General features: G+C 36.8%; 1 protein-coding gene across 3 annotated transcripts; it reads left to right on the top strand.

Annotated features, from left to right (window-relative positions):
• Positions 1-1,236: 1,236 nt before the first annotated feature.
• Positions 1,237-19,817, top strand: LOC127203509 (vomeronasal type-2 receptor 116-like). Of its 3 annotated transcripts, none has more exons than XM_051162319.1 (6): positions 1,237-1,433; positions 3,996-4,236; positions 4,561-5,373; positions 7,739-7,966; positions 16,418-16,541; positions 18,919-19,817. In XM_051162319.1, the coding sequence occupies exons 1-6, from the start codon at positions 1,237-1,239 to the stop codon at positions 19,815-19,817; spliced, it is 2,502 nt and encodes an 833-aa protein (XP_051018276.1). The 3 variants fall into 3 exon arrangements, with proteins under 3 accessions (XP_051018276.1, XP_051018275.1, XP_051018277.1); XM_051162318.1 differs by having other exon boundaries at positions 3,996-4,278; XM_051162320.1 differs by having other exon boundaries at positions 3,996-4,278; positions 16,418-16,547; positions 19,045-19,817.
• The last annotated feature ends 328 nt before the right edge of the window (positions 19,818-20,145 follow it).

The following is a 20,145-nucleotide window of genomic DNA, read 5'->3' as shown; positions in this document are numbered from 1 at the left end:
ATTTGTTAAATGGTGTTTCTTAACTATACAACAAGACACAGAAAAAAAAATACAAGCCTTGTCTTCTCATCTTGAATGCTAAATATTCTATATCAGCAGACAAACCTGACAATTTTCTGCATGAGTCCTACTTTTCTTGAAAGTCATACGCATTTCAAGAAGCCCATGAGCATAAATTCATCAGTAGATGAATACAAAAATTACAGAAGAGTTTACAGATCAAATAAAGTGTTGCTTCCTAGTTGTTATTTGCTTCTGAGACACTCAAGACAATACTTCTTCACTGCCATGACTGGAACGTAAAATGAAAAAAAGGAGTTTAGTGAATCAAAAAGAAGTAGAAGAGATGGTTCAGCACAGAGTATTTAATTAGAAAATGGAGAATCTGGGAGGAAGATAATGATTCATAACTTTAATATTCAGCTTACATTCTCATGAACAATGATTGGTTGGGTGTAGGACTGCTTGTTATTTATTAGGATTTGACACAAGGTACACAGATCTGATGTTCTCTCTAGATCTTGCAGAAACTTTAAATATCAACCTTTAATTTGTAAACAAGAGAGATAATTTTGGATATAGCAATACTAAGTAGATTTCTGTATTGGACCTGGTTATTGATTTTCAAGATAATGGAAGCAAAGGCTTTGTTTGGATAATCTGTATCAGTGCAAACTGTAGCATATTCCCCATGTGCTTGCTTTTTGAGTCTCAATTGCTTTAAATGTCTACAATCTCTCTCTGACGTGGATTTTACAATGCAGTTCCTAATGTGTCCCCATAAACTGGAGTGTTGTAAGTCCTTCCTTAACCATTTCTGTATGTTTCAATGTTGATCATCTGACAGAATACACTGAGATCATTTTCATTTTCCTCACATAATCATTGTGTTTGGATATTCAAAGGAACAAACTTGAACAAAAGAATTTTCTCCCAGGGGCTTTCAATTTTAAAACCTGTGTGAGTTCATTGAACCTTGAACTGAACTATTCACATATTTATTTACCTACCCATGCTTTTCCTATGGATGTGGACATCAGGTGCATAACCCCGGGGAAGAGAGTATTAAAAAATTCCTCCAGCAATCAGCAACAATGTGAAAAACAAGGAAACAAGAACATACAGCTAGAGTCTTTTGGTCCAGAGAAATAAAACCAGGTCAAAAACCATAGGTGCTCATTTGATGTGCTGATGGCAGTTCAGATCCACCTTGTCCAGGTTTAAGGCAGGACAAGTATGTGTGCTTTGATTTTCCTTTTCTTCTTATGGAACCTCCTCCTTTTCCTGGCCAGTTTCATTCATCCTAGGTGCTATTGGAGAATGAAGATGAAGGAAGATAAAGAACTGGACTTGGGGACAAATTGTGTCTTCTTATTTCAACTAGCCTCTGAAACAATAGACAGAGAAGATTGGAGTAATTATCTGAATCTATAGTAAGTGCTTTAAAAAATGTTCCATGTGTATTTCCTGACACATATTTCATGAGATATTTGATGAGGATCATAGCAGTACTTTGAGTCTTCTGTCCTGTTCTCACAGCCTGCATACCAAGAGGGAACCATTAGCTCTTTAGAGACACCTTGCTCTTTTTCTACTTTTAATGCTTTTCAGGAGTTAACTGGTTTTATTTTATTTAGGCACATCATTTAAAGCTGTAGGCTGATTGAGAAAACATCTCTCACAGTGACCCGAAATATATAGCCCTCCTAACCATAGTTTCCATTGTACCATACTCCGTATGTATGACTGAAAGCAACCCCTTATAGTTCAACAAGTTTTGTCCTGAGTACATTACAGTAAATGACTATACAGTCTGCTGTATCTCCTAGTGCATGTATGTTTGTAGTCATTGTGTTAATAGTGTTGTGGTACACGTAGCTCTTGGGAGCTTCCACATAGAAAGACACTCTCAACAGTTCCTTGCATGTGGTCACACTATGGTTTCTGAAGCTCGATTGAGAATGGAAGTAAGAGATCAGGTTACTGGGAACCATGTTCCTGTTGCTCCATACTCACTTGTGTAGTTGTACAAACACTAGCTTTTATGTATAACCAAGGTGAGTTCTTCACACTCTTGGACTGTAAAGGATACCTTTGGATTCTTTGAAAAGTGAGGCTCTCATTCATCTTGGTGACAGCTTACAGTCTTTTATTCTTGCCTGAGTGACAGCTGTGTCTTGTGTTAGGTGGCAACACTTGAGGACAGACAGAGAAGCTACCTACTAATCCAGTTTTACCATTATTTAATAGCCATGCATCCTCTCCCTTTATGTCTGAAATGTTTATTCACTGAGACTTAAGTCATATTTATCTCTTTCATTTTTCTTTCAGTAATTTTGCTATGCATAGTGGGATTTTTAGAAACATGGGATTCTTATGATGTTTCTGAGTTTCTCAGAGATGTTTTCAAACACAGAACATTGGACAACTAGGCCACTAACACAGCTTAAATAATTGATGCTTCCCAACCTTTGTTGTAGGATATAGTGATTGAAAGAAGAAGTCCTGAATCTGAATTCTTTTTTCTGTTACTGAAATTCTCAATGATAAATGTTCTGTGTATAGGTAAAGAATATTGTAAAAAGTCTGTTTTTATGAATAAAAACATCACGTAGATACAATTTCTATATGGAAACTTATTGTATTTAATTCTGAGTGAATCATTCATAATGATGTAGTAGGTTTGATGCATATTGGTCAGATAGGACTTCACATGGGAAAGACGGGAATTATTTTTTCTCATAAACATAAACACAACACGCTACTATTTTACATCCACTGATGTGTTGCCTGTTTTTATTCAAAAATTAACATTCTCACACGTTTGTGTATTCTATTTTATAAACATAAAGTATGACATTTACAAAGCTCACTGCCATTTCTGAATGTCTCCTGTCTTAGTAGGGAGCGAGAGTTATGTCAGTTTCACCATTGGTCGAAGTAGGGTTTTTAGAGACAGTTTTTCCTAATGTCTCGGTTGTTCTGGACTCATTTCATAGAAAATGCTGTCTTCAATCTGACACTGATCTTACTGTATCTGCCTCACAGAGTGCTGGCATTACAAGGCACGTACCACCACATCTAGGTAAGGATGTATTCTAGGAGAAAAGTTATGTCACCAGGATATGATCAGTGAGAGTACATCACATGTGTGTGTAAACAAAAATTGGTGGGCCATAGTGGGGTGGTGGTTTGTAATCTTAGTCTCTGACCTCAGACTTGAAGCAGGTGTGTACATGTGCATTTGAGAGAGAACAGGCTGAAGCAATGTATAATTTTTACAAACAGTGGTTTGTATCTTCCTATTATGACCAATAAATTCATTGCTCCTGTCCACACAAAAATGTGCGTACATACATATTTTTATCTATTATTCTTTAGATATATGATTTTGTATGACAATAAAATTTTTAAAAGGATTTTATTTTTCTATTAATCAATCTGAAAGAAAAAACACAGGAGATGAAGATGGATATAACATGATTTACTAAATATATTGCCACTAATTATAAATTAATTTAAGTACAGGAGGCAAATGTAGCCCATGATAAGGTCTACTGTGCACTCCTAATTCTTCCTTTAACTGCCTTAGATAATTCCATAAAGTTCATGATAACAACCTAAGACATCTCACAGTCACATATATTTTTATATTGCTCAATAATTTCAAAATAAAATTTCTTGAGAATTTCTCATTGGTCAAACCTATGCTCGAGTCTTTACCTTCTGAGACAGCATCGAAAAACAAGACATAGAAACAGTCTCTGTGGAAGATTTCAATATCACGTATTATATATGGGAGACACCCTCTCAGGAGTGTTTAAAGCTTTTGTAAGTTCCAGTTTCTTATGTCCGGATAATCTCACAGCACAGGACATCTCTTTCAATATTTGGAGGTGGGAGGCAGGAATGTGCAATAAAGGATATTGCTTGTATTCACTACAAATGATTAGCTGTATCTCTCTATCCATAATAAACACTGTGTCCTTTGACAGCACAACAACAGAAAGCCAGAGATTTGCTTTTGCATTGGCTTTTGCCGTGGATGAAGTCAACAGGAACCCTGGTCTTTTACCAAATATCTCTCTGTTTGACTACATGGTTTTTGGTTGCAAGACACTGTCACAATTTACCAGTTATATGCATATGAACATGAACAAAGTTCATCCTAATTATGACTGTACAAGAGAGCCAATGTGTACAGTGTTACTTACAGGACCAAACTGGGAAACAACTGCAACAATGCAGATATTAATCAACTTCTTCATGTCTTATAAGGTGAGAGTTTTTTGAGTGGTAATTTTGATATCATGTCTCTTTTGGTACCATTCAGAGATTCTAAGAAGAGTTTAAGAAGGATAATGACCTCATATTTATATTAATCCAATTGTTCAAGGGCCTTAGTATTTAGAGACATGATGGGTTTTCCACTTGTCCTTCTTTGAAATAGAGATGAGAAAGACATAACATCTAATTAGTTTCTCTAGAACTCTCTAAAGAGAAATATGTTTACAAGATCTTAAATATTCATGCTGCCTCATGCTGCTACCTGTGTCCTAGGTCTTTCAGCTTACATTTGGACCTTTCCATCCTGTCCTAAGTGATCATGAACAATTTCCCCACCTATATCAGATGGCCTCTAAGGACATATCTCTAGCCCATGCTATGGTCTTCTTCATACTTTATTTCAGATGGAACTGGGTTGGGCTAGTCATCTCAGACAATGATCAGGGCATACAATTTCTCTCTTATTTGAGGAGAGAGATGGAAAAAAGCACAGTCTGCTTTGCCTTTGTGAACATGATCCCAGTCAACATGGAGTTATACATGTCAAGAGCTGAAGTGTATTACAACCAAATCATGGCATCTTCCACAAATGTTGTCATCATTTACGGTGACATAGATTATAGACTTGCTTTGAACTTAAGAATGTGGGAATCGTTAGTTATAAAGAGAATATGGATCACAACGTCCCAGTGGGGTGACGCTATTACTAAGAGGGACTACACATTGGACTCATTTCATGGGACTCTTACTTTTGCTCACCATCATCCAGATATTTCAGGTTTCAAAAATTTTGTCCAGACAGTGAACCTTATCAACTATTCTGACAAATATCTGGCAAGCATGGAGTGGATGTACCTTAACTGTGAAGCCTTGGCATCTAACTGTAACACAATGAAGAACTGCTCTTCCAATGCCACATTGGAATGGCTAATGGAACACACTTTTGACATGGCCTTTAGTAGTAGCAGTTATGACATATACAATGCTGTGTATGCCTTAGCCCATGCCAGTCATGAGTGGATATTTCAATATCTAGTTCATCAGGAAATAAGCACATTGAACAACTCAAACCATGAATGCTTTAAGGTACTGTTTCTTCTAGTGTATAATATTTGATGTCTCCAAAGACATAGTTTTATAAGGCTCCCGCAGGCACAATTTGAGTGTAGTAGAAGTGAAATATAAAGCTTGATTGGGTGAAAGAGGGAGGGGGGGAGAATGGGAAGATTCAAGTGAGGGGATAACAACTGGGATGTAATCTGAATAAATTATTTCAAGAAAAAAGAAAAGAAACACAAGCAACAATGCAAACGGTAAAGGTATTACTGTGGTAGGCAATTTTGTTTATGATGCCTATTGACTTTGATACAAAGACCTTAATATCACACTGGTTCAATATTGGAAGTATAATCAGTGTTTGCAAATTAATCTTCTCTTTGATGAGAGGCTAAGCTCTTGTTGATTAATTATCAAATATGTTGTAATAACTGTACGCATGGTTTTCCCAAGGTTTTTAAACTGATTCAGCACCCACTGTAGGTACTAGGATCCTTGCTTGGGCTTGTGAGATTAACTATGTAGAAAATAGTTCTGGAATTCAATTCAATATGGACATGTTTATTCATTTGTGAGTAATTATACTTATCAACCTGTATATGTGTATGTTTTTCCTGTTGCTGTGGATATCCTTGCATATTTGTGTTGCTGCTGCTGTGTATAGATGATTCTATTCTATCTGCCTATCTTTCCAATTATCTGTGGAAATGAACATAAATTTTTGTATGTAGCAATGTCTTTCTGTGTGTGTTTGTGTCTGTCTTTATCTTTCTGTGTGTATTTGTTATTGAACTTGTTGTGAGGTGACTGAGTGTGTATTTTTTGTGTTTTGGTCAATGTGATTGCATGTAGGTATATCTGTGTTGCTGTGTGTGTGTGTTTGTCACATTATGTATGTCTGGCTTTATTCATGCCTATCTGTATATGTTGGATGTGACCATCAATTTATCTGTCTGTCGGTGTCATTCTATGTGGTTGTTTCTATCTATTTTTCTCCTGAGTACTTGTCAGGATATGTGTGTGAGTGCTTATGAATATGCTTTTTATTCTTCTCCATCCGTATGTTTCTCTACCTGTGTATGCTAATATGCATATAAGTTTGGTGTCATACGTGTGTATTTGTGTTTAAATAATTGTGTTCCTGTATTGTGTGTATATTCTGTATGATTAAGGAACCTCTCTATGTGTACTAACATGTGGATGTGTGTGTTAGTGTCTATGTGTGTGTCAGTGTGTGTGTGTGTGTGTGTGTGTGTGTGTGTGTGTGTGTGTGTGTGTGTTCATACTGCATATCTCATTCGGTTCTGCAAATATGTCTCTGTGTTTGGTGGTATATCCTTGAGAGCTATAAAATTCCAGGAACATTATGGTAATGTTTAAATATTTTAATTTATCTATTCTCTTATATCCTGATGGTAGGCTCTTCTGTCATATCCTCCTAGTCACACTTTACATTCATCTCCACGACCCTACTCCTCAGAAAAGCGGATCCCTCTTAACAACTCACCCAATCACCTCACGTGAATCAAGGCTGAGCACTTCCTCTTCCCCATGGCCAGGGGAGGAATCTCTACCAGGTGTAGAGGTAATACAGATGCAACTGTGTCTTAATCTGAGACATCCTGATCGATCCTTATTATAGGGCACACATGAAGCCTGAGGTGCCCATTGGCTATATATGTGAAGAGGTCCTAGGTCCAGCCTATGCATGATTCTTAGTGTGTGTTTCAAACTCCACAAGCTCTGCTGGGCCCTGGTTAGCTAGCTATTTTGGCTTACTTGTGGAGCTCTGTTACTCCCAGGTAATTCTTTCTTTCCTCCCAACTTTCCCACTAGACTTCATACACTAGACTTCATACCCTGTGTTTGGATGTGAATCTCAGCATCTGCTTCCATTCACTTCTGGGTGTAGGGTCTCAGAGAAGAGCTTTGCTAGGCTCCCATGGGCAAGTATAGCAGAATGTCATTAATAGTGGCAGTGTCTGGCTTTGTTCCATGGCTTGGGTCTCCTGTTGATGCAGGCATTGTTTGGACATTCCCTCACTCTCACTCTGCTATCTATATCCTTGCATTTACCCTAGGCAGGGTAAATTTTGGGCTGAAGTTTTGTTGGGTTGCTTGGTGTTCCTCTCCCTCCACAAAGTGTCCTGTGTAGTCTCCAGGACCCTTCCTACTAGGAGTCTCACCTAGACTCACTCCCATATCCTCCCAGAAGCCCACCATGTCTTAGGTCTCCAGATGGTCACAGAGATGTTAATTTTATTTATCCAATTGCTTTAATTGAATTTTTGCTCCTGGATATGTTCATTAATTTTGCCTTTAAGATAAAGTCAGATTGCACTGTTTGGTTTCAAGAAATAATATCATGCACTACAGTATGCTATTTCTATTTCAGCTTCATGACACTCTGAGGAATATCCACTTCACAAATCCAGTTGGTGACAGAGTGAATATGAACCAAAGAGAAAAACTGGAGGAGGAATGTGACATTTTCTATATTTCCAATTTGCAACAAGGCCTTGAAATCAAGGTGAAGATTGGAAGTTTCAGCCCATACTTTCCACATGGTCAACAGCTCCATTTATCTGCAGAGATGATGGAGTGGGTCACAGGAAGTACAAAGGTAGGTTTGAACTGATTTACTGATTTACCTGACTCACCAGTAAACGGGGTCATGTGTGCACATTCTAAATTAGTGATGTAAAATAGATTGTCAGGTAAGGAATCAAAAGTTGTCCTATTATACTATTTTTCTTATTTTTTGCTTTTAAATGTGATATATTTATTAGTTCTTTGACCATTCTATAATTCCATACAGTTACATTTATCCTATCAGAGGTCTTTCTTGTTTTTAATAGGACTATAACATTGTCTATTACCACTGTTTAATATTACTTGCTCTAAAATGAGCAATAGTTTCTTGGTTCCAGTTTTATTACAACAGAGTGAGTTTTCCATTTCTGTTGGACGTCTGGCACATGATGTCAAAGATATTGAGGTTATGATAAGGATGGAGTAAGGACAACTATATAAATCATTCATTTTATCATGTAATACGGTTTAATTATTTTACATTGAGCTTCTAAAGTCTAAATGTTTATATATATATTAATGTAAATTTTCATGAATCGTGTTAGATTTTCTAAGATTTAAAACTTGGTTTTTATTAAATTAATTTTTACGTAACTCTTTAATGAATGGTTTATCTGTACATATGTGTATGCAATACTGGCCCGTGTAATGCATACAGATGCCAAGAAGTGGTTCAGATTTCTGGAAACTTAAGACGGATTTCTGACAGAAAATGTGTTTTCAACATCTAAGTTGGGTCCGCTTCATGAGCAATAATTATGACTGACAATACGCCATCTCCCCAGCCCTGAGTGATACACTGGAGAAGAAATTTTTCCCGAGAATAATCTTGTTTCATGCCCTGAATTATGGTATGGTTGTTGGTATAACCAACACTGGGATTTCATTTTTTATTCTCAATAGGAGGAGGATTGACCGTGATACAAATGTGGCTTTAACAAAAGAATGCTCACATGCTGTATGCTGTGCATCTTATAGGTATGAATTCTGATGAGGGTGATGTTAAAGTATTTACTTCAAATTACCCAATTCTAAGTTCACTGAACTTTCAAAGACTTACCTTCAGGAATGTCTTTCATATTGGTATCAATTGATATGCCATCTTGCTCAGAAAATATAAAACTTACAGTAAATTATTCTCTTCAGTGTGGTGAGACAAGACTATCTAAGGGAAAGACATGTGAACTTAAGGTGTAGCTACTGAAATACATATCAATTCTGCAGTAAGAAATGAAGACTCATATCTGTTATAACCACATCTAAGTAGAATACTACATAAGCAACCACTGGAAGAGTATACAGAAGTCAAACAACATAAACAATGCTCTGATCCCCCATATACACATCACAATGCAGAAAAAATAAACATAAATATGAAGATATGGAAAGAAAGAACATTTCTCCAACATTATAGACTTAAATGAAAGAATGTTCAATGGCATATTAAACAACCAATTAATAATTATAAGAGGATCCAAGATGACAGCAAAGATAATGTAATCTCTCTGATCAGAGCGACTGAACCAAGAGACTGGGTTGAAAGATTCATAACAAGAGCTGGAATACCCTGGGTTAGAGGGGTCCACAACTGTCTGAAAGATGGGTGGGTCTGACCTCAGGCTGCATAAATTGATCCAAAAAGACATTAGTGTTTCCCTGTGGGCATGCGCCCAGGCCCCAGAGACTGGATGTCTGTTTTAGAGCTGGATCTACCCTTTACATCTAAGACTCTGTGTCTGGGAGTAAACAGTGAGCTGCAGGGCACTAGAGTCTGGTTCTTCAGGCTCAACTGAAATTCCAGGCTTTGAAGCACAGGTAGGTCTGCCCTCAGATCCACTGGCTAATCCACAGAAATATCCCAGGCACAGGTGTGCACCGGCCTGGTCTACAAAGTCACACACACTCAGCCCAGCCCTGTGCTTTGCCACACAATCTCAAACTGAATTGTGGGTTATAGGGCCTAGAAAGAGAATTTAGAAAGGCAAACAGAACCTGTAGAGATAACCAGCCCTATCAAAATACAGGAGAGGGAAGTAAGAATCTCAGGTGTAGAAGATAGAATGGAATCATTTGATGAAACCATCAAAGAAAATGTTTAAAAATTCCTGACATAAAACATCCAAGGAATCAAGGAAAGCACTAAAAGATGAAACCTAATAATAGGATTTGAGGAGAGAGAAGATGCCAGGATCCAAACCCAGGATTATATTTTCAATAAAATGATAGAAGAAAACTTCTGCAATTTGAAGAAAGAGATGCTTATAAGCATACAAGAGACCTACGGTGCACCATGTAGTGTAGACTATAAAAGAAAATCCTGTTGCCACATAATAATCAAAACACAAGATGCATAGAACAAAGAAAAAACATTAAAAGCACAAAGAGAAAAAGGCCAGGTAACTTACAATTCCAAACTTACCAGAATCACATGTGAGTTTTCAGCAGAGGCCATAAAAGCCAGAGGGGCCTGGGCAGAGGTCTTGCAACCCTAATATTCTAGAGAGACGCCACTCCAGATTACTATACCCAATAAAATGTTCAGTAACCATAGATGAAACAAATTAGATATTCCATGAAAAATACATTAAAACAGTACCTATCAAAAAATTCAGCCCTATAGAAGATGATAAGAGGAAAACTCCAAACCAAAGAGCCAAACTATATACCGAAAAAAACACAGGAAATAAATTACTTCACTTTAGCAAAACAAAACCAGATAAACACACTACCACAAACAACATCAAAATAAAAGAACCTAACATCCACTAGTCATAAAAATATTTTCCTTTTTTACTGTTATTAATTTATTCAGACTACATCTAGATTTCTATCCCCTTGCTTGTCCCCTCCTGTTCCACCCTTCTGCCTTTTTTTGACCTTATTCATATCCCACGTGTCTGCGACAGAAGGGGAACTCTGACACCACCATATGGTCAGAGCCTATCAGGTCTCATCTTCGTGGCCTTCCTATTCTTTCTCTGAGTGCTACAGGGCCTTCCCATCGAGGGGAAGTGGTCAAATATGGGGCACCAGAGATCATGTCAGAGTCAGTCCATGCTCTCCATATGTCTGTGGATAATGTCCTGTCCCTTGGCTAGATCAGAGTAGGGGTTCAATATTTACTGGATCTCTTGTCTTTGGTTGGTGCCATAGCTTAAAAAGACCTCCTGTGTCTAGATCTACCCATCATGATGTTCTTCTTGTAGGTTAAAAGGACCCTCTGGAAAATTTGATTTCTCTATTATCCTGTACTTCTCTGAACTAGAGTCATAATAGGAGGTCCCACATCTATGCAAATCTCTTGGTAAGTGAAGACATTCAGGGGACATCCCTGTAGGGGCAGTGTCCAATTATATGTAAGTATATGCCATGTGAGTCTTTCTGAGTCTGCATTAACTCACTCAATATGATCATTTCTAGTTCCATCCATTTGTCCATAAATTCCAGGATTTCCTTTCTTTTAAGAGCTAAGTAGTATTCCATAGTGTAAATGTACCACAGTTTCTTTATCCATTCTCTGACTGAGGGACATTTAGGTTGTTTCAAGATTCTGGCTATCACAAATAAGGTTGCTTTGAACATGGCTGAGAGTATGTCCGTGTTGTGTGGAGGATAATGTTCTGTGTGTTTTCCAAAGACTAGAATAGCAGGGTCTTGAGGTAGGCCTATTCTAAGTCTTCTGAGAAAGCACCAGATTGATTTCCAAAGTGGTTGTACAAGTTTGCTTTCCCACCAGCAATGAAGGAGTGTCCCCCTTTCTCCACATCCTCACCAGCATGTGATGTCACTTTAGTTTTTGATGGGTATAAGGTGGAATCTAAGGGTAATTTTGATTTGAATTTCTCTGATGACTATAGATGTTGAGCATTTCTTTAAGTGGTTCTCAATCATTCGATATTCCTCTGTTGAGAATTCTATGCTTAATTCTGAACCCCTTTTCATAATTGTGTTATTTGGTTTGGTGGTGTTTATTTTCTTGAGCTCTTTATATATTTTGGATATTGGATCTTTGTCAGATGTAGGATGGGTGAAGTTTTTTTTCCCAGACTGTATGCTGTCACTTTGTTCTGATGACAGTGTCTGTTGCCTTAAAGATGCTTCTCAGCCTCATGAGGTCCAATTTATTAATTGTTGACCTTAAGGCCTGGGCTGTTGGAGTTCTATTCAGGAAATGTCCCCTGTGCTAGTGAGTTCCAGGCTCTTTCCTGCTTTTTCTTCTAACAGATTTAGTGACTCTGGTTTTATGTTGAGGTCTTTAATGCACTTGGACTTGATTTCAGAGCGTGGTGAAAATATGGGTCTACTGCATTTTCTACATGAAGATATCCAGTTCGACCAGCAGCACTTGTTGAAGATGCCATCTTTTTTCAATTGAATAAATTTGGCTTCTTTGTCAAAAATCAAGGGTCCATATGTGTGTGGAGTTTTTTGGGGGTCTCTTATTTGATTCCATTAATCAGCCACCCTATTGTTATGCCATGACCATGCTGTTTTAATTCCTGTTGCTGTATAGTACAGCTTGAAATCAGGTATGGAGATTCATCTGGAGGATATTTTATTGTACATGATTGTTTTAGGTATACTGTGTTTTGTTTTCCCACATGAAACACTGAGACACACTTAAAAATGTTCAGTGTTCTTGGTCATTAGGGAGAGTTAATGAAACCACATCTGTCGTCCCATCTTACACCCATCACCATGGCTAAAATAAAATAAAAACCTCAAGTGACAGTAAGTGCTGTCAAGGATTTGGGGAAAAGGGAACACTCTTCCATTAGTTGGGGAAGTGTAAACTTGTACAACCACTAAAGAAATCAATCTGGTGCTTTCTCAGAAAATTGAGAATATTGATAATTAAAGACCCTGATATTCCACCCCTGGGCATATACAGAAAAGATGCTCAACCATACAACAAATACATTTGCTCAACTATTTGTAAAACAACCAGAGTCTGGAATCAACCTAGATGCCTCCCAACCAAAGAAAGTATAAAGAAACTCAGGTACATTTACACAGTAGAATACTACTCAGCTTTTAAAAATGAGGACTGTGCAAAATTGAGGCAAATGTATAGAACTAAAAATGTTCATCCAAAGTGAGGTAACACAGACCTAGAAATTCTTGCATGGTATACATTCACTTATAAGAAGATATCAGCTCAAAATTGTTGTCCTATGAGAGGCTTACCCTACTGGTGGATTAGCACAGATGCTGGTGCTTGCTTCCGGACACCTGGTGGAGTGCAGAGAGCAGTTTTGAAGAATGAGAGATTGGAAAGCTCATTCTCCACTGTTCTGTTTACAGCAGACTCTGCCTCTGATATGAACTATATTTCCCTATGTTTGATCACTTTGCCTTGGTGGGAAGCCCTTGGACACACAGAAAAGGGAAAGAAGGTATCAGGATGAGACCTGGTATGCTGTGGCCATATGGTGGGGGAGGAAGTCTTCCGTTGTCAGAAGTCTAGGGGAGACTAAAATGGTGAGTTAAAGAGCACAGGAACATGAAGATGCAAGTGAGTAGTAACATTCAGGATGTAATTTGAATAAATGATATCAAATTTGGAAAAAAACCAATATTTAATGTTTTGTAATTGGGCATTAGAGAGAACACCTAACTGCATGAGTGCTTATAACTGAGCTTCATCCTACATTGATGTATATGTTTTAACTACATCAGTACCACTGCTGAGATATATGTCTTTGAATCATGAATTCCTTGGGCATCAGTTTATTTTTAATTAGATTTGGACAATGTAACATGCTATATTGAATCCTTTTAAGATAACCATGAGATAAATTTCAAATTATGTAACGGAAAAAATAATAATTTTAAGAGAGTTCCCAAAGAATCAAGAACACAAATCACCCCTGGGAGCAAACAATGAGATCTTGAAAACTTGGATACAATAAGACACGGAGTGAAGACTTGAAACAAGAATGCAATGAAGATACAAATATTGTTAAATAATCAAACTAAAATATGTAAGGGAACAACAAGAGAAATCACATAAAAACATCAGTATTTTCACCAAGAGAATATTTCAAGTTGAAGACTGGATGCAAAGACTTGAAAACAAGACATATGAGTTAAAATGCTCAAAGTATGATGAAGATAAAACAATAAAGAAGAATGAGATACAAATGATATAAAGGGCATGTGATGAACAGAACAAACCAGGGGCACAATAGGAGAAAAGGGACAGACTAAAGGTATATACATTATATCCAGTAAGATGTAACTTTAAATTTCTTAAAAAAAAAACATGATCTGTGACTATACAGAGAGAGCATTTATTTAAGTACTAACTAAACTCTCAACAACAGAAATTATCCAACTTTGTTTATAGTTGTTGGTTGCTTGTCTCTTTGTTTTGTTTTGTTGTGTTTTTCTAGATAGGCTTTCTCTTTGTAGCCTTGGCATTCCAGGGCTCATCTAGTAGATCGGGCTTGTCTCAGAATCACAGCACTTGCCATGTTCTGCCTCCCTTAGTGCTAGGATTAAAGGTATACACCACCACAAAAAATAAGCCAAGACTTGATATTTATTACTTAAATTTGCGTTGTGCCAAGAAGAAGATATGGAATGTCGCTAAATAGAAGCCCCATTCATAAAATAGCAGCACATGAAGAATTGCAGATTCTACTAGGGAGGCTCTTAAAGGTGGAGAGTAACAGTGATGTGTGTCAAAAAATCAGACACATAACTGCCAAGGCTAGTTACTATACACAGTATATTGATATCTCTTAATAGAAGGAAACAGAACAAGGTTCAATAATGAACACAATTACAGAAATTCATATGCACTGAAACAGCACTACAAATGATACTTTAAGAATACTTTCATAACTATAAGTAAAATTAACAAGTTTCCAACGCTACATAAAGACAACTCTAGAATGGCAGAAAGAAAAACATCGATTAGAAAAGGAATCAATATTGCAGTAACAACATGCAGAAATAAAAACAAATAATTATAAATAATAACTGAATTGTGGTAGTCACATTTTCTAATTGAAACACAAAGGTAATGAGAATTGCTTATGAGAAAGACACGTTTGTTGCCTCCATGGGAAAGTAAAAAACTCACTCACAAACATGAAGAGAGCTGTTCTATAAGTATAGTAGAAATACATGGTAATGAAGTGTAATAGAAAATATTGGAAAATAATCTATAATTTGGATATGCATGGAATAATTCTTGACTAAACATGTACTAAAAAAAACACGGCAACAAAAGAGAAAGATCACTGTCTTATCATAACATGACTTCATTCCCGGAATGAAATCATGACTCAACATAAATATATCAATTAGGGTTGATCCATCACAAAACTCAACTCTATTATAGAATCACATTTTTATCCACAACAAAGAACAAATGATTCAAACTGGGAAGGCAGAAGTGGATCATTTGTCCATGCAGTCCCCGATATCAATATTCATTGTTGTACAAATGATCTTCAAGTTCAATATTTTATTTTAACTGAAAATTCTTTCATGAGTTCAATGTCAGCCTTGTCTAAAGAGTAAGTGCAGGAGAGTCAAGGCCACATAGAGAAACCCTGTCTTAAAAAACCAAAAAAAAAAAAATCAACTTAAATTAAATAATCTTTATTCAAGAGTTCACTGTATTTCCAGCCCCTGTTGAGCCTGTTTACCTCAGGAAATACTCTGCCCTCCAGCTCAATACACAGAAATTCAGTACTTTACACCAATAATAAACCAGGATTTGTCCACTCACCTATGTTTCTGTTTATACACAGCTTGTCAAATTTACACTGTCAACTTATTGGAGGTCATGCATGGATTCTGAGATTCTAGGACAAATTTCCCTGGATGCACGAATCTTTTAGTCTTACACACCTAATCTGTTGCTGTGATTAAATACTGACTCTAAGCAAAGTAAGGAAAAAGTTGATTTGGATCACATAAATTACTGTCAAGGGAAGACAAGGCAGGAATCTCTGGATTGGAACTTAATCTAGACCCTGAAAAAGTTCTGCATACTGGCTTGTTCTGTTAGATTTCTCATAGACCCCTGCCTAGCAAGAGCACCTCCCACAGTGGGATGGTCACTCATACATAAATTACCATTGAATGAAATGCCTCACATATATAGGAACAGTCTAGTCTGATGGACATTATATCTCAAGTAATTTTCCTCTTTTTTATTACTGTGCTTGGTGTCAACTTGACAATCATTAACTAGAGAAATCTGGCTGAAGTCTCTATAGTGTGTGCATACAGCACACCATCAAATCTTGTTACTACATTTATAGGCGTTTGGAAGCAACTCAATTTTTCATCACCTTCTTTCCATATATTTCTATGCTTGACACTATACTATGTACTAAATGACATATTCTCTATCAGTTCGTGTTTATAGAATAAGGTCGTTCATAACTCAACAGGCTAAGATAATATATATGGAGGAAGTAGGTTAAAATTCTGATATCAGCATGTGTCTAATTTTTCTCAGATATTGCCCTCTGTGTGTAGTGCTGACTGTGGACCTGGATTCAGAAAATTCTGTAAAGAGGGAATGGCCACTTGCTGTTTTGAATGCAGCCCATGCCCAGAAAATGAAATTTCTAATGAGACAAGTGAGTGTTGTGGCTGTGCAAAAACTTTCATGTTCATCATCACCTCCTACCCACTGAAATACTTAACTTGTCAAAAAAACAAGAGAACAGATAATATTATAACTTTCCTAAGAAGGTCTTTGTAGAAATACAAATATTAACAATTTCTTGAACAACAGCAAGTAGTAAAACTTTATGTCTTTATGGACAGTGTGACACATTTTCTCAAAGAAAGATTTTGATAATCAAACTTCAGTTGGAAGAATTTTTTATATTTTCTTAATGATTTATCTCTTCTAAAACTCTATATAGATTAGATTCTTGTCACGGATCATTAAAAATATTTATTTATTCTCTTTGCATATATATGTGTGTCCCTACATGATTTGTGTGCAGCGCATAAGTACAGGAGTCCATGCAGAACAGAATAGGGCCTCAGACAAAGTAGATCCTGTCATGTCACTGTTTGGTACTGAATATATGTTCTCTGCTATATTAATATAGAGAGAAATATTTCTCTTATAATTAAGAGAATCTAAGAATGAGATGGAAGATACTTTGCAATATCCAAAGACCAATTTTTAAATGTCTGATGTCATATGATTCTAGGTATGGGGGGAATACATCTTCAGACATCATGTCGGAAATATGAGGATTCTTGTAATCAATATTTTATACGCACCATCCATTAATAATGCAATAATGTTGTAGCTTAGAAAAATTTTTACAGAAAGAATTTAATTCAAAATATTAAAATGTTATTCCCACCTACACAGAATGTATTAGCCAAATGATTATTTATTTAGAGTTGACAAATTGCAAATAGCCAATGGATAATCTTTCAATGTTTTGCCTGTCAGCCTATATAATTAAATGAAAGTTCTTTTTTGTTTGTTTGTTTTTTGTTTGGTTGTTTGATTGTTTGAGACTAGATTTCTTTATGCTACCTTGGCCATCCTGGACGTATTTTGTACCAGGCTCACTTCGAATGCACAGTGATCCACCTGCATAATAGAGGGCTTTTACATATTTATTAACAAATATCACAAAATTATTTTTATCGCTTTAATTAGGTTTATATTTTAGGGGATGGGGGATGCATGTAACAAGTGCAGATGCAGGTTAGAGGCTACTAAAACAGATGCAGATAAAGTTACATGCAGTTTTCAAACACCTGACATAAAAACTGGAATTGGAACTCTGATTTTCTGAGAAATATTTATATTCTCTTTACAGTTGAGCCAACTAACTAAGGTATATAAAAACATTCACTAATTCTATGTATCCATAAATGCATTCCTCTAGATTAAAAAAATGAAATGGCTTGAAGCACATCATCACTCTTTGCAATTATCCAATGACTGGGTGGAATTTCACACACATATATTACAGTTGCCATTCTGGATCTTGCAACTTATAAATGGGGTACAATCGGATAATATAAACAATCTTGGGTACCACTATTAAAATCCTTTTGTTATTTTGCTCATGTTGTTTTCCCATATGTCCTTGAGTCCACTCACAGACTCTGGGTCTCAGAGAGTTTAAAAGAAGGGAGGAGGAATGGGCTGAGTGATTCCCAAGAAAATGGAATCAAGATGAAAGCTTTCAGTGTTCACTAAGTTCAGAGTTTTCTACTTTCACTGTTAATGTGGGTGCTTCCCATTAACAGTTATCAGGAGTCCTGGTCTCTATGGCCAGATAAGCATACAAATGAGAAAATTGTTACTTAATACTTTTGCAGTTTTCGATCATTAACATTATATTCTTATGTCATTCACCTCTCACTCTCACATACGACATCCTCTTTATAAGTACAAGAAAATTCAGATTCATGAGATTTCTTATTACTTCTACATTCACACACACACACACACACATACACACACACACAAATAAAAACTGCAAACATAGTCTACTCATTCCATTTATGTGAGTGCATTTGGGCTAGTGAATTGAAACTCAAAAATTTACAACAGGTCTTGTCCTAATAGAAGACAGAGTCTTGCTCTGTCACAGAAGCAACAGTGATAAAACAGACAATATCCTCAGGAGACAATGAATATACAAAATTAGTGATTTTAAAATACACTCAGGTGCAACATCATTAATGAATTTTCCTCTCACGAACTCAAGAGGCTACGTCATTTCAGTATAACATGAAGAACAATGTAAGAAAACTGTACTTACAAACAATATTATAAACAAAATTCAATAAACATAGAAATGATTGCTTTTTCTTCAAAGACAGTGAGTATGACCAAATAAAATCATTGCTGTGCAACAATGACATTAAATTACATAGTCAGTATTAACATGTGCATATCGCCATGCTTCTCTAATTTCCTATCAATAAAATGCTGAAGCGGCACGAATGAAACCTTCTTTTCTCCACCAGATGTGGATCAATGTGTGATGTGTCCAGAGGAACAGTATGCCAACCCAGAGCAGAACCACTGTGTAGACAAAGCTGTGGTCTTTCTGAGCTATGAAGATCCATTAGGTATGGCTCTTGCCTTAATAGCCCTGTGCTTCACTGCATTCACTGCTGTGGGTCTTGGGGTCTTTGTGAAGCACCATGACACTCCTATTGTAAAGGCCAATAACAAAACCCTCAGCTACCTCTTACTTATATCACTCATGTCCTGTTTCCTCTGCTCCTTGCTCTTCCTTGGGCGTCCAAACACAGCCACCTGCATCCTGCAGCAGATCACATTTGGGATTGTATTCACTGTGGCTGTTTCCACAGTTCTGGCAAAAACAATCACTGTAGTTCTGGCTTTCAAACTCACAGGTACCAGAAGAAGGATGAAGTATATCCTAATATCAGGGGTACCTAACTACATCATTCCCATCTGCTCCCTACTCCAAGTAATTCTATGTGCAATTTGGCTAGGATCTTCTCCTCCATTTGTGGATATTGATGCACACTCTGAGCATGGCCATATCATCATTGTGTGCAACAAGGGCTCAGTTACTGCATTCTACTCTGTCCTGGGATATTTGGCCTGCCTGGCCATGGGAAGCTTCACTGTGGCTTTCCTGGCGAGAAACCTGCCTGATGCCTTCAATGAAGCCAAGTACTTGACATTCAGCATGCTGGTGTTCTGCAGTGTCTGGCTCAGCTTCATCCCTGTATATCATAGCACCAAGGGCATGGTCATGGTTGCTGTGGAGATCTTCTCCATCTTGGCTTCCACTGCCGGGGTGCTTGGATGCATCTTTGTTCCTAAGTTCTATATAATTTTGTTAAGGCCAGAAAGAAATTCTATCCAAAAGATCAGGAAGAAATCCTAGTCCTAAACTCATATTATATGAACTGCAACTCACAAATAATGGGTCTACACAGCCACCATATATAAGGTTGCAGTTCAATATCTATTTGCTTTTAGAATGACTCTCACACTTTTTTCTAATTGTGATGCTAGTCAGTCTCATATCTACTAATGTTATCTGCTTTTTCCATATAATCTTGTGCTAAAACTTTCTTTTCATGAGACTTCTCTTTTTGGCATGTGCAGAGTGTAGAAATATTCCTTTCTGCTCTAAAATAAAAACCTTTCACAATAAACTCAAAGTATTCTTTAACACTTGGATGAATGAATGACTTTTTTGACAGTTCAAT

Source organism: Acomys russatus, chromosome 19 (assembly GCF_903995435.1).
Source record: "Acomys russatus chromosome 19, mAcoRus1.1, whole genome shotgun sequence".
NCBI classification, from domain to species: domain Eukaryota; kingdom Metazoa; phylum Chordata; class Mammalia; order Rodentia; family Muridae; genus Acomys; species Acomys russatus.
Note: the sequence above shows the minus strand (reverse complement) of the source record. Positions and strands in the feature narration are given on the sequence as shown.